Below are 14,294 nucleotides of genomic sequence, written 5' to 3'. Positions count from 1 at the left end.
ATATCAAGAGAGAAAGATATGATCAAAAAACTCAACCAAGGTAGCCAAAATCTATCATAGAAAAAGAATGTAAGTTCTCGTGTGATGGTGGTGGGAGCTGGGAATCAAAAGAAACGGCTCAAGAATATAACATAACAGTATATAAAAGGTAAAGGTTTCCCCTTCCGGCCGTGTCTGACTCTAGGCAGGGGTAGTCAACATTGGCTCTTTTATGACTCGTGGACTTCAACTCCCAGAATTCCTGAGCCAGCATGTCTGGCTCAGGAATTCTGGGAGTTGAAGTCCACAAGTCAAAAAAGAGCCAAGGTTGACTACCCCTGCCTAGGAGGTAATGCTCAGCTCTGTTTCTTAGTTGAGGGAGCCCATGTTCTCTGAAGACATTTCCGCAGTCAAGTGGCCAGCATGATATCACGCTGCAGCACAGAGCATGTGGTGAAACATGGTACAATGTTATCTTCCCATCGAAGTGATACCTATTTATCTACTCACATTTCCCTACTTTTGAACTGCTAGGAGCTGGGGCAAGAACAGGAGCTCGCTCTGTCACACGGCATTCGGGTCTTGAACCCAGGCTGTCAGTTTGTCAGCTGACAAGCTTAGCTTCTTAACTGCTAACTGCCCTCTTATTTTTCTGATAGATTCTTCCTTAAATTTTTGGTACATTCCATACATTCCTTACATTCTGATATACTTTTTCCTCAAATGTAATTTATTGGCACTTTTTCCTTGCTTCCATTTGTTCTATCACATTATATAGTCCACATGTGGCCAATTCTGCATCTCTTTCCTTAAGCTTTTCTTAATCCACATCTCCTTCATTTTTTTCCCCTACCTTAATGGATTTTCCTTTCACTCTCTGCCAGTTGGCAATCTTTCTGCCACTTTATTTCAGGACTTTTTCTTTTTAATTCTGCCCCATTAATGTAAATCCCACCTCTACTGACACATTTCTGCATGTATCCCTTAGGAAATCTTATTAACTTTAGTGTGGGTCAAAGTTCAGACAACTCAACCAGAATTTCTATGGATTTCCAAAGGAAAAAGAATTAATGTAAACTCCCAAGGAAAGGAGACATTTTAGAAGATGATGTTCTCCCAAATGGGATATCACAGGCGTCCCAGAATAACCCAGTTTTCAATTTCCTTATAGCACAGTTCTTCAGAGATTAATAACATTTGCCTCTATAAAGTCAGGTGGAAAAGAAGTCAAATAAACTTAGTAAAATACAGTCAATTATTGTTGTTCACGGAAGTTACATTCTATGAAGTTACTGTATACATTGAATTCCCAAATACTGAATTGGGGACGTGTGCAATGGGCAACTTAAACTTTTTGCCACTCTACATGTCTGTGAGTGACCATGAAAGCTCCATGAGTATTGATTTTGTAATTAGAAATACATTTTAGCAAGAAGGTAAATTCGCAAATATAAATGACGAGAATCCATTCTATTCAGCTATTTTCATTCTAAACCCATGACGAGCCTTACAGAGAAGGCTATAACTTTGTTAACCCATCTAATCCAATACTGGTTTCCCTTACTTCTCACAATTTTTGATGATCCAAACCTCCCCAGCCAATTATGACTTATCTTGAAAAGCCAAGCAGGGTCATACCTAGTAAATACTTGGGTGGGACACCACTTGGAAATCCCAGAAATCTCAGAATCAGAAAAGAATCTTGATTTTGCTGTACAGCCATAACGTCACCGGGATTTAAGTTCAAATTGAAAGAAACTTTGTTTTTATGGAAGCTGGTTGAACAGAAATCCAACCTAGAAGTAAGAAGAAATTTTCTGAGAGTGAAGCCCTGATGATGCATTGGTTAGAATGCAGTATTACAGGCAAACTTTGGCCACAGCCTAGGCTTCGATCGTGATGGGGCTCAAGGTTGACTCTGCCTTCCATCCTTCCAAGGTCAGTAAAATGAGGACCCAGATTGTTGGGGGCAATATGCTGACTTTAAACCGCCCAGAGAGAGCTGTAAAGCATTATGGGGCAGTATATAATTCTAAGTGCTATTACTATTGCTATTGCTAGTGAGCAGAATAGCTTGCGTCCTGGAATTGTGGGTGGTCCAATACTGGAGATTTTAAAAATAGCCTGGACAGCCATTTGACCAGGATGGTTTATTGCCTGGAGCAGGGGGTTGGACTAGAATACCTCTGTGGTCCCTTCCACCCTTGTGATTTTATGTTCTGTGTTTATCTTACCTACTCAAAATTCTTTCTCCTCTGAAAAGCTCCTATATAACAGGGAGCCCTCCAAAATAAAATAAGAGATGATGTGAAATATTATGGTTAGTAAGGGAAAACTGACAATGATCAGATGCCCAATTTCATTGCAGAGAAACATTTTCCACTAAAGTAAAGCCACCACATGATACAGCCCACAATTTTTTGTTGTGTCCCCCTTTTTCTTATCTAATACTATAATAATGAAGGGACATGCAATGCTAAGTAAGGACCCATTTTCATTTCTTGTATTATTTTTAGCTGTTCTAAATATTTGTCTTCTATACTGATATTTGAGTCTTTTATAGATACCTGTCTAACTTTGACCGAGATTCACTTTCAAATTACTTAGAAAAGTGTCTATTTCAACTGAAACATGGCTGAATAGTGATTGTTAGTACAGAACTATGAATATAAACACAGATAGTTTAAACCACTTGACATTGAACCTACTTGACATACAACTCATGCACAGCATTTAAAAGAAAAAAAACTGTTTTGCTGGGAGGGAGGGAGAGAGGGGGGGGGAGAGAGATCTTTATCTATCATAGCTAATTCCATTGAGAAAACTATCCACCATATAACTTGTCTACTTCTCTTTTTAATTTAAGTTAATGGCATTTAATTTAATTTAACTCTATTACCATATCTTGTGACAATGAAGAATTACCAAAATTAAGCATGGATGATATGAAGCAGCATTGCTCTGCAGCTAATCAGTTTTATAATCCAATGGCGCCTTTGCAAAAGCAAGTGCTTGGGCTCACACAGATAAGACATCCGAATTTCCTTTTCCCACCTACTAGGTCACTTTGGGTTAGATTAACACTGTTCTGATAGTGTTAAATCTCAGAAGCTTTTCAGCTGACAAAAGAAAGCATCTGTAGCAAGTGGGTATAATCAGTGTCAACGAGGTATCTTTAGTGACACCATCTGGTATACCAAATAGTACTCAAAAAGCGGGTCTCCCTATGAAAATACTTTGGGCATCCAATCTGGCACTCTCCCTTTTGACTGGGAGCACAACAACGCAACTCCTCAGCAAACTTTGCCAAAATACCATCGCATGTTTAAGGCACTGCTGGGAAAAGCCGGACAATAATGTTTCCATCTGAGTACAGGTATAGACAACCTATAAAGCAGGAACGGTTGAAATCCCTGAAAGCCTAAGTGCACTGCTGGAAATCCTTCAAACATTTCCACTGAACTGAATTCTTTAATGTGGCGGAAAGGGAATATTATTAAATCTATAAGGTATTATAGTCATTTGTTTAGATTCATTATAGCTGCCCACTCTGATAAACTCAGGATGGCTTACAAAAATCTAAAAATGTTATAAGCAGTTACAAAGCATATGACAACATGAATAGCCTGAACTAAAATAACCATCACGATAACAAAGAGTCATAACAGAGGCTCCACAGCATATGAACCCCAGGCCTGAGTGAGGTTTTGAGGCGTTCCGGAACCTCAGAAGAGAGAGTGCTGTCCCTATGTCTGCAGAAATGCTGTTCCAGAGGGTGGTGCCATAGGATGACCACATTTAATAGAGACTTGGAGTGCACCCAGTCTGCTCAAATTTTATATCAAGTGGGTAGAAACCATTGGAAATAAACAGCTTCTCAGGTATCAAATGGACATAGGAAGTTCCTCAACAGTTCCACGTACAGCACATTGCAATAGTCATGAGGCCACCTTAAGGTGAATTTGATTAATTTTTCATTTTAACAAAGGTAAATCAAATTTCATTTTTGCCATGGTTCTGCCCATTCTTTTACCTTGGTCCTAGCTACTGTGTCAGACCCCTCCAATGTATTCGCCAGCTTATTTTTTCTTGGCCTGTGTATTCTTTTAGGGGTTGGCCATTCTAGTGGGAGGGGAGTTGCTGACTGGGGAATGTATTTGCCTTGCTGTGCTCTGTCCTCTTTGAAATGTCCTCCCTCGTGAAAAAGGAATGTGGCCTGAAAACATCTGCCTTTTCTCCAGACAATGGAATCTGGGACTGTTGGGAAACAAAAGCAAGAGAGACCTTGAGAGGGGCGCTAAATCACCAGGTTCTCAAAACAATCTAGCACCTATGGATTGGCTGGATTTCAACCGGACAGTTGGACACTGTGGGGAGGAGTCTTGAATGGGCATTATGATATAACCTTTTGCATGCAAATTCTTCAGACCTTGCTTTGCTCTACTGCTATCACTAACTCTCAATAAAAGTTCCTTTTGAACTGATGCCTGTTTCAAGAATTCTGCTTTCTTGGGAGACCTAGTTGAGGCAGACACTTACATACTGTTTGGAAAATAATCATTGAGTTGTCTCTCAAACAGCATGTGTGCCTTGCCTCTCAATCTCTTATATATTAGTCAGACATTTTTCCCTAGGACAGAGGTCCCCAAACCCCGGTCCATGGACCGGCACCAGTCCATGGCATGCCAGAAGCTGGGCAGTGCAAGCAAAAGAAGCCCCATCTGTGGGATGGAGGCAGCACATGAAGCCATGCCCCCTCCGGTCAGTGGAAAAACCTCTCTCCACAGAACCCATTCCTAATGCCCAAAAGTTGGGGGTGGGGCGCTGCCCTAGAATCAACCAGAACATTCCTGTATTGATTATGTACATTGATTACATACATTACATAAATTTCCATATTATTACCCTGATGTATCTTTGTATAAAAAAATATGGCTCTTTTGTTTTTTTCTTGTCTATATTATTTCTTATGTGGGATGAAAGAACTCCATCTACATCAGTGATTATACAATAACATGTGTAATTTCAAACTAATTTACAGCCTTTTTAAAAAATAAGTAGAAGTGTTTGATTTATAGTCTGTCGCCTAGTCATTTTTATATCGAATGTGTCCTCTTTTTAAAAATATTGTAAGCTACAGCCTCAGCAGGGAACCTTTAATCCCCCAACTCTTTATGTCCATTGGACATACACACATACACTTTTGCCCCCTGACTATGAGTAGGGTAAGTAATCATGAGGACGAATTTCAAGTTGTATCAGTAAACTGGTTCATTAAAGATTTTAGCACATGCAATGTTTTAATTTTACAATGTTCACTGAATACATAAAATATACACATTATATTTTATAATATATGTATATCTTATGTAATGTATAATATATATATCATAATATACATATTATATATTACATAAGATATACATATATTATAAAATATGTACTTGAAGTTAAATTTAGCTATATGTTATTAAGCAATTAATAATTGGTTGAACTTTTATATTTGGTATGTGGCATTTGCTAAATAAATACATGTATTTGGTAAGTGATTAAATTTAATGAACATAACTCAAACTTTCTTAAAACTGCCCATCTTAGGATCTTAGCCCAAATAGACAGCAGGCAGCCAGAATAACAAGGGTCTAAGTACAATTAGCCACGGCCAGCTTGGTGTGACCAGCTGACCACCACCAGCTGACCACCACCAAGTCGCCTCTGCCAACACCCCTCAAATATATAATCTATAAACATCAGGCTCCAAAAACCAAGAAAGATACATGTAATTCTTCTAAGCAGATTTCTTTATTGCTCCTCACCCATATACAGAATCCAAAAGCAAATTGCCAGCTGCATAAAGCATATACTCTGGGCATTATTAGGGAAGAGCCATCTGCTCCTCTTTCTCTTACACAAACTGAATGGTCTCTTGTTCCTCTGGAATGCATTCCCTCCATCCTGGAAGTCCACACTATATTCCATCACAACAGATGGAACAGTTCCTAAAGGAGATTGGAGACCAGGGGAAAGTGGTGAAAGACCTTTAAAGTGGGTATCACTACACCTTACCCTTACCCAACTACTTAGCAGCTTGCAGGAACCAAGACAGACATGGATTAAACTGACAAGTGGTAATGCTCAGACTATAGAAAATGCTATCCACTTGCTCCTGTTCCACAAACTTAAAAAGATCCCAGACTACATCAGGAGATTTGCCTCACACTCCACAGTTGGTGGTCTGTTTATATTCTAGCCACCATGCTGCCTCACAGCAACTCTTGCTGAGTTTCTGGACCTGATTTCTTGGCTGGTACTGGAATTCCCCCCCCCCCCCCCGTTATTTTGTACAGGCTAAAGTTAGAACATGGACAACAGTATTACGTTTCCTTCTCACATGACTGCTCCTTAGAAACTGAGCCGGAGTGAAACCAGAGAGAAGCCATATTCTGTAATCTATTTAGATAACTTGCTTAGAGATGAATGTTCAAAGGACCTTTCAAGTGTATATTATACAGTCTATACATGTCCGTGATCTAATGACACAGAAATATGTATGCTTTAGAATAGTATAATAAAGCTAATGAATAATGCTTAAAGCTATTTATACGGCTGGAGTGGCCTGTGTGAACTACTGCTGACATTTGTAATTGAGTATTCCTTCCTTCCTGTGAAGTAAAAAAAAGTAGTTTAAGTACTTACTCTAGTTTTCTTATTTGCCATTTTAAAAAGAAAATTTGTAACTTGTACTGGAGTAATTCAGTCTTCATGCTTAGGATCAGGTTCTAGGAAGGAACCCGGAGTTCATAGCCATCATGACTATCTGTAGGAGATGACCAGGCTGAGCTTGAGGGAGGAGTCAAGGATGTCATTAGTCTTGAGTCCCTTCACGTCCATAAGAGATCTAAGTCTAGCCCACCTTGAATTCCATTGACCCTTATCTATTGCCAATTTGCTTTGACGTTAGTAGTTCAGTTTCTTGTAGGTAATGTTAGCATGCAATAAACCTGTATTCATTTGAACCATCTTAGCTCCTGATTTCCTGTGCTTGTCTTATCTCATGTAATATTTGGTTTGACACACAAAAATGGATGCATGCTAGACCTTGAGCTTACTTTGGAATGGTTGATGAGTGATCTGGATATGGTGGGACATTAGACTAAGTTCCTTCTGATTGTCGCATACAGGTAGTCCTTGCTTAATGACCAGTTGCTTAGCAACCATTCAAAGTTATAACCCCCTCCCACCCGAAGGTACTTCTGACCTGGTTCTAGAGTTCCAGCAGTGGCACATATACCCCATGGTCATGTGATTGTATTATGGGCACTTATGGCTATTTGCAGTGCCCTGTGATGTGATCATGATTTTCTGCATTTTTGCCAGTTTCTGGCATTTACTTCCAATTTCTGGCAAAATAAAATGCACATTCAGGATTTAATGACTGTCATGTTTGCTTACTGACCACCACAAAAAAGGGTTGTAATATCAGGCAGGGTCATATGGTGACCCACTTAACAATTGCCATAACTTATGACCATATTATAGTCACAGAGGACTACCTGTAATTCCTGGACTAAATGAGATTTCTCATTGGCCGCTCCTTCTATGGGGTGGATGGACTTATTTGGATGGTATGTTCCAGGCATCTAATAGATCTAGAGCAGGGTTGTCAAACTTGCCGCGTCATGTGACGTGTCACAATGTATCATGACTTTTTTCCCCTTGCCGGAGCTGGGGTGGGCGTGGCTTCCACGTGACGCATCTGGCCTATGGGCTGGCAGTTTGACACCCCTGATCTAGAGGATTTCAAAAGACACTTGGGGAGTTTCCCTAACAACTGGTAAGCAATTCTGCTAGGCAGGGCTTTTTTTGTCATAGAACGCCCAGAACGGAGTTCCGGCACCTTTTTTGGATGGAACCTTGTAGGGTAGGCAAGGCGGGTTGTATGACGTGTGTGAGTTCTGGCACCCTTTTTTTTTTTTTTTTTTTACAAAAAAAGAACTGTTGCTAGGTATCTGGAATTCGGAAATTCATGATTGCTTTCTATTTTGGGCTAATTTTGGGCTTATGAGAACTTTTGGAAGATGAAGCTGTAGAAGAGATACCTGGAGCACAAATGGAGGAAGATGAGGGAACATTATATTCAAGCCTCCATTGCAGGAATAAGAACAGTGAGAAATTACACTGAGAAACGGCATTGGACATTTGGTTCAATGACTTCTGTAAGGTTGTCAGTTGGAGGGAATGACTAGTCTAGTGTATCATCCTGGACTTCCTGCAAGGGTTGGGAATTGCACACACTATGCTCCAGTGGGTCCATTCCTTCCAGACCAGAGTCCCAGCTGATAGCAGTGAGGAAGATAAGGTCTCTCCCCTGTTGTCCAGGGGGCTGCCATTGAAGCATCACCCAGAAACTGGTTCAAAAGGCAGCAGCCCAGTGAAGCAGAGTTGCTACAGTCATTTAAATCCTATTTTGTAGTAATTTGACTGCCAATATATTTATGAGTGCAATGGAATGTTAATGTATAATTTCCTTTAGGTAGCTTCAGGGCTGCTCTCCTCCTTCAGACTCTTGATCTGTTGATTTTGAGGGTAGAGTCTCACAGGCAATGTTTCTTGTTTGCAGTGCCTGCACTGGGGGTGGGGGGGGTCCTTACTGCTGGCCTTCAGGAAATTATTAAACAATGAGTTATCCAAAAGGCATTGGTGGAATAGTGTGGTCATGGCTATGCTTACTATAATTGTTTTAATTCTTAATTTTATCTGTTTTATATATCAGTTTTGTGACTCCACTGGCAGCTGCTTGGAATTACACCAGTATAAAATTACAACAGATTATAAATATATTGCTTCCCTTTATTTCTTATACTTATTTGAAAGAGGCAAAAGAAAAAGAAAAAGCATCTTTATCTTTTACTATTCACTATAACAATGTTCTTCAAAAAGGATCAAGTGCTGGTCCCACTATACTGTAGAGAAACTGAGATTTTCAATTCTGGTAGAACAGTGACACTTAGTGGATTTAGGAGATATTAAGTTTTATTTCCTGACTATTTGCTTATATGAGAAAGGGAAGGAAAAAAATAGAGAAATGGAAAATGGAAAGGGGGGCATTCAAGAAAAGGTACAATGACAGAAACCACAAAATAGCTATTTCTACATACATAGCTTTAAATATATCTATATTTAGGAAACTCACTTTTTGAGGGGATTTCCTTTTAGGGGTAAAATTCTAAGTGAAGTATCCTGGCCAACCCAACTGTAATAATCGTCCTTTTTTTTTGTAGGCATGAATGAGAGGCAACATTCCCTTCTCCCCACAGGTTATAAAAGAACAAACAGACCAATGAGCAGGCCTGGGTAAAACAAAGGAAATGTGTCTCTGCCTGTTGGGACACTTGCCCCTCTTTTGTATGTATTGCGGGGAGGGAGTAATGGTGAAGGCTGAAGCAAGCAAGTTTTTTTTCCCTTAAGGAAATTGATTTTTATGCTTTTGGGGGTAGGTGAAGCACACCTGTTAGTTCGCTCTCCTACCCTGCATGCCATTAGAAAAGGTACAAAGACTGTGCAAGGTATATAAGTAAAACAAGGAAACTGTTCCACTGATTTGCTGTTTCACTCAATTCTTTTCCCTTGCATGGGGTTGTGGTAAGAGAAGCAATATTTCTTACTAGGAAGCAATGCCTGGCTTTAGGCCTTTTTAAAGGTTTAAGATATGAAGCAAGGCATTATCTTATGCGGTTTCTCAACTTACTCGCCAGGGGGGGAAAAAGGTGAATATACCAAGCAAAGGAAAGAGCCAGATGATGCAGATGAAACAATCTCCTCCATCTTGCTGTGAAACTGCATCTTTCTTTCTAATATTAATGAGGAGAAGCTTTGAAAACTGAGTGTGAACCATAGAAAGATATAATGCTTGCTAACAGTGACCCAGCACATCTGCCCAAAAAGATGCAACGTACAATTCTTTTTTCCTGAGTCAACTCCCTAAATAGCAGACATGAACATAGTGATCTTACCAGATGTCTCGAATGAATGATTGAACAGGATTTTTAAATTTAGATCAAGGGCTACAGATTGCCTTAAGTTAGAGAAGGTACTTTTTCTTATCTCCCCATCCCTAGCCTAAAATCAGACTGGGTCAATTTAGTCCATGGTGCTATTTAGTGTTATACATGCAGGCAGTGCTTTTTTTGTTTAAAAAAAAAAAAAAAGGTGCCGGAACTCACACATGTCATACAACCCGCCTTGTCTACCCTTCAAGGTTCCATCCAAAAAAGGTACTGGAACTCTGTTCTGGGCGTTCAATGCAAAAAAAGCCCTGCATGCAGGCATCCCTGCCAATTCACTCCTACTTTCTAGAAGCTGCATATGGAAAAGGCAGTGAATTCATCTTATGACTTACTTACATTCTAAGTGGCAATGAGGTGAGGAACTAGTCCAACCTGTCATATCAGCCAGTGAGAAAAGACTAGAACAAGATCAGGTAAATGTGAATTGGCAGGGCTTCATTGAACACTGCACTATCAAAAACAAACAGCTGGCTTGATCTAACTCAGGGGTGTCAAACTGCCGGCCCGTGGGCCGGTTGCATCATGTGGAGGCCGCACCCACCCCAGCACCGACATGTCACATGACGCAACGAATTTGACACCCGTGATCTAACTCAACCTCTGATTGCTGCAGGAGCCACTTCAGCATCAAGACTGTAGCAAAAGGATACTTCACATTCTGATGGTTGACAGCTCATACAATCAGGCAGTGATTCACATAACAACTGCAGCAAGAAAGGTCATAAAATGAGGCAAAGGTCACTTAACAATTTTCTTGCTTAGCAACAAAAATTTTGGGTGCAATTGTGGTCGTAACTCGAGGACTACGGGTACTTGTGTCTCATATTTTTCCTGCCCAAGTTCAGAACTTTTATCATTCTCCCTGCTAAATTCTATCCGATTCATTTCAGCTCACTTCTCAAGCTTCTATCTGAAGTATTAGCAATCCACTCAGCTTTGGGCCATCTGCAAACTTTTTAAATACAGGTAGCCCTTGATCTACTATCAGTTGCATGGAGACTGATCAAAATTATAATGAAGCTACTTTAGGGCTAGTTACGACCTGGATTTGAAGTTCTGACAGTACCCCCCCCCCAATCATCATATGACCAAACTTCCAGTGCTCGGCAACTGGATCACATTTGTGGCATTTGCAACATCCTGCAACCATGTGACTGTGTTTTACAATGATTTTGCCAAAACCCAGAATTTACTGTTTTCTGCAAAACTGTATCCATACCGAACCATTGGTTTACTTAACAATTGCTACATTTGTTTAATGACGGCCACAAGATTCATGACTTATGACTTATAACCAGACTCCATTATATAAATCAGGGACTGTCTATATTACTTCAACATCCCCAGCCAGCTACTGATAAAAAATGTTGAACAGCAAAGTCCTCTGGCCCTTCATTAGGTATAATCCTCTCTGAAGCTGGAACCATTAATGAACATTCTTTGGTGTGGTGGCTCATCCAATACGAGTCTATCATCTAGTGTATATTTTAGCATTTTGTGTAAGGGAATATAATTAGCACTCCATCCAAGGCTTTGTTGAGTCCAATTACAATCTGTCTACAGACTTCTCCAGATTTACTATGCTAGTAACTCCATCAAAGAAGGAAATAACAATGTGGGATGGTATTATAACAAATTCATGTTAGCCCCTATTAATTGTAGCATGCTATCAACTGCTCATAAGCACATTGTAATAAGTAATTCTTCTCCCTGTATTGCACAGAGGGATATGAGGCATACTCTAAGTCAGTGGTTCTCAACCTTTTTAATGCCGCGACCCCAACCGGTCATAAGTCGAGGACTAAACCGGTCGTAAGTCGAGGACTAAACCGGTCGTAAGTCAAGGACTTTCCCTGCCCGGGAGCGCCGCGCATGCGTGGTTCCACCCCCTGCGCCGGCTGAGGCGTAGCTGGCAAGCGGCAGAGACGGAGCAGGCCGACCACCAGCTGGCCCGGCCCAAGGGAGGTAAGGCACCCGCCGGAAAAGGAGAAAAAAATGGCGGACAAAAAATGGCGGACAAAAAAATGGCGGACAGCCTTGCTTGGCGACCCCCGTGAAATGGTCGATCGACCCCAAATGGGGTCCCGACCCACAGGTTGAGAACCACTGCTCTAAGTGCAACATTCCTGAAAGAAAGGACAGGTAACCAAGCATGGGGTAATGGTGAAGATGTTGGTCCCAGACCCAGGAGATAGAGCTTCAAGTCTACCTTCAGGCATGGAAAGTCACTGGATGAAGATGGGTTAATAACTCCTTCTCAATCAACCTATCCAGCAGGCTGTTTTGGAAGTATACCATATATGGAAATCTATACCACCACCATGGGTTCCTGGAAGAAAGGCAGGGTACAGAACAAATAATCATGGGCAACAAAACATCCTGCTCATGGTTTGAAAACAGCTGCAGCTGTGGAACATACACTTCTGGGGGCATCTGGGGCCACCTGCCAGTACGGGACAGCAGTGACTATTCAAATTATCGCTTGATAATTTCTCTGGGCCTCTTCCGAGGGCATCATATGTCATGTATGTGAAATGGGTGGTTATATAAATGTGATGAATAAATAAATAAATCTGAGGCCACCTGCCAATGCAGGACAGCAGTGACACCTCCTATTATAACTTCTCTGGATCTCACCATCAGCTCCTTCAAAGAGAAGCCACGAGTAGCAAGGAAAGCAGTTGCTGTTTTTTTTTCTCCAGGCAGTACGGTTATTTCAGTTTTTCCTACTGCAGTGCCCCGTGAAACTGTGCAAAGCTATGCAAAAGACAGAAGTAGACCTCTTATCTTTTACACAGCTCTACTTGGTAGAGTAAGCTTTCTCTTTCGCACACTTCCAAATCCCCAAATTCCTAAGGGGTTCTCCTTTGCCTATTCCTTGTCAGCTTGCGCTAAATGAGCTGTCAGCGGAGGAAGAACGGCCGTTCATCGCTTACTGGGGCACCTTCCCTGTTGCAAAACCAAAAACCAAAAAAACCACCAGTAGGTAAGGTGGTTCCCGTTCCTCTTCTTAGGGCAGGGGTAGGCAACCTTGGCTCTTTTATGACTCCTGGACTTCAACTCCCAGAATTCCTGAGCCAGCCATGCTGGTTCAGGAATTCTGGGAGTTGAAGTCCAGGAGTCATAAAAGAGCCAAGGTTGCCTACCCCTGTCTTAGGGGGAAAGAGCCAAGAGAAGGTAATGCGGGAACGCGCCCACGGCCTCGATTCTACCCCGCAAGCGGGGGCGCGCACGCGTCACTGGGGACCGCCGGAGAAGGAGCGCACGGGACTTGGGAGCGCGTGTTACCTTCCCAGACGGCGTCTCCGGTCTCGAGCCGCCGGAGGAATTTGTACCAAAAGGTGTTCGCGGCCTCTTCCTCGGGCAGCGCCACCTCGCCGAGCCACAAGACCGGTTCTTGAGCAGGCAAAGGAGCCAGCGGCCGGCTGGGCTTCATGGCCAGCGCGCGCTTGGGCTCCCATTGACCCAGCTCCGGCCGTGACCCCGACACGCAAAGCACCGTCCCGCCTTCAGCCAGACGGGCGGGAAGAATCACCCCGAAACGAAACAGCATGGGCGTCCTCGGAGCCAGGAGACGGAGAGCAAAGACCCTGGGGAGGGGGGGGGCAGAGAAGAAGGGGGAGGGACGCACTCAGGGAGGTCCCCGTTCCACTGCGGGGTGCCCGTGACGTCACCGGCCGCCGCCACGTTCCATCGAGCGAATAGGGAGGAGAAGGTGGACAGGATTGGTCGGTGAAGGCCACGTGACGTGGTCGGCAGAGAAACTTCTCAAGTCAGAGCGCTTTCAAAGCTGTCGCGTTTTGTCTTCGGTCTTTATCCTCCGTTCGATCCCTGAAAGATCTAGTTCCGTCGACATTTATTCTTAGGAAAGCCGCCGTGTCCTATGGTGAGCTCCGCTCCGCCTGCAGAAGGAGGGGAGCAAGGAAAGAAGGGACCCGCGTTTCCCTTTCTCCGCCGACCCCTAGGCAGGAGGGGAGACTCAAAAAACAGTGAGCAGACAGGAGAAACAATCGGCGCCGATTAGGAGAATTGCCTGGGGACTTGATAACAAAGACCCAACCAGATAGGACGCTGCTTAGATTTGTCGAGATTAATCAAGCGCAGGGCTTTTCAACCTTTTCACCCATTGTACCACTTTTAGGACATGGCAACATCTGAGTACCACCAGTCGCCTAGCAAGGTGTCAAAAACTTGATGATTTAAAAAAAAAAAAAGGAAAAAAGTGATGAAGTACAGGTAGTCCTCGAC

The 14,294-nt window shown here is 42.3% G+C and overlaps 1 protein-coding gene across 1 annotated transcript in view; it reads right to left on the bottom strand.

The window, feature by feature from the left end:
* Positions 1-13,636, bottom strand: part of EPM2A (EPM2A glucan phosphatase, laforin) — a 45,572-nt gene extending 31,936 nt beyond the window's left edge. The window contains exon 1 of the mRNA XM_015822367.1: positions 13,335-13,636. Coding sequence (XP_015677853.1) covers positions 13,335-13,599 — 265 coding nt within the window. The 5' untranslated portion in view covers positions 13,600-13,636. The remainder of the gene's footprint in view (positions 1-13,334) is intronic.
* Positions 13,637-14,294: the final 658 nt, after the last annotated feature.

The sequence above is a fragment of the Protobothrops mucrosquamatus genome, unplaced genomic scaffold (assembly GCF_001527695.2).
Source record: "Protobothrops mucrosquamatus isolate PMUCROS unplaced genomic scaffold, P.Mucros_1.0 scaffold1535, whole genome shotgun sequence".
In the NCBI taxonomy this organism is placed as follows: Eukaryota; Metazoa; Chordata; class Lepidosauria; order Squamata; family Viperidae; genus Protobothrops; species Protobothrops mucrosquamatus.
The sequence above is the reverse complement of the archived record's forward strand: the minus strand, read 5'-3'. Positions and strand labels throughout refer to the sequence as shown.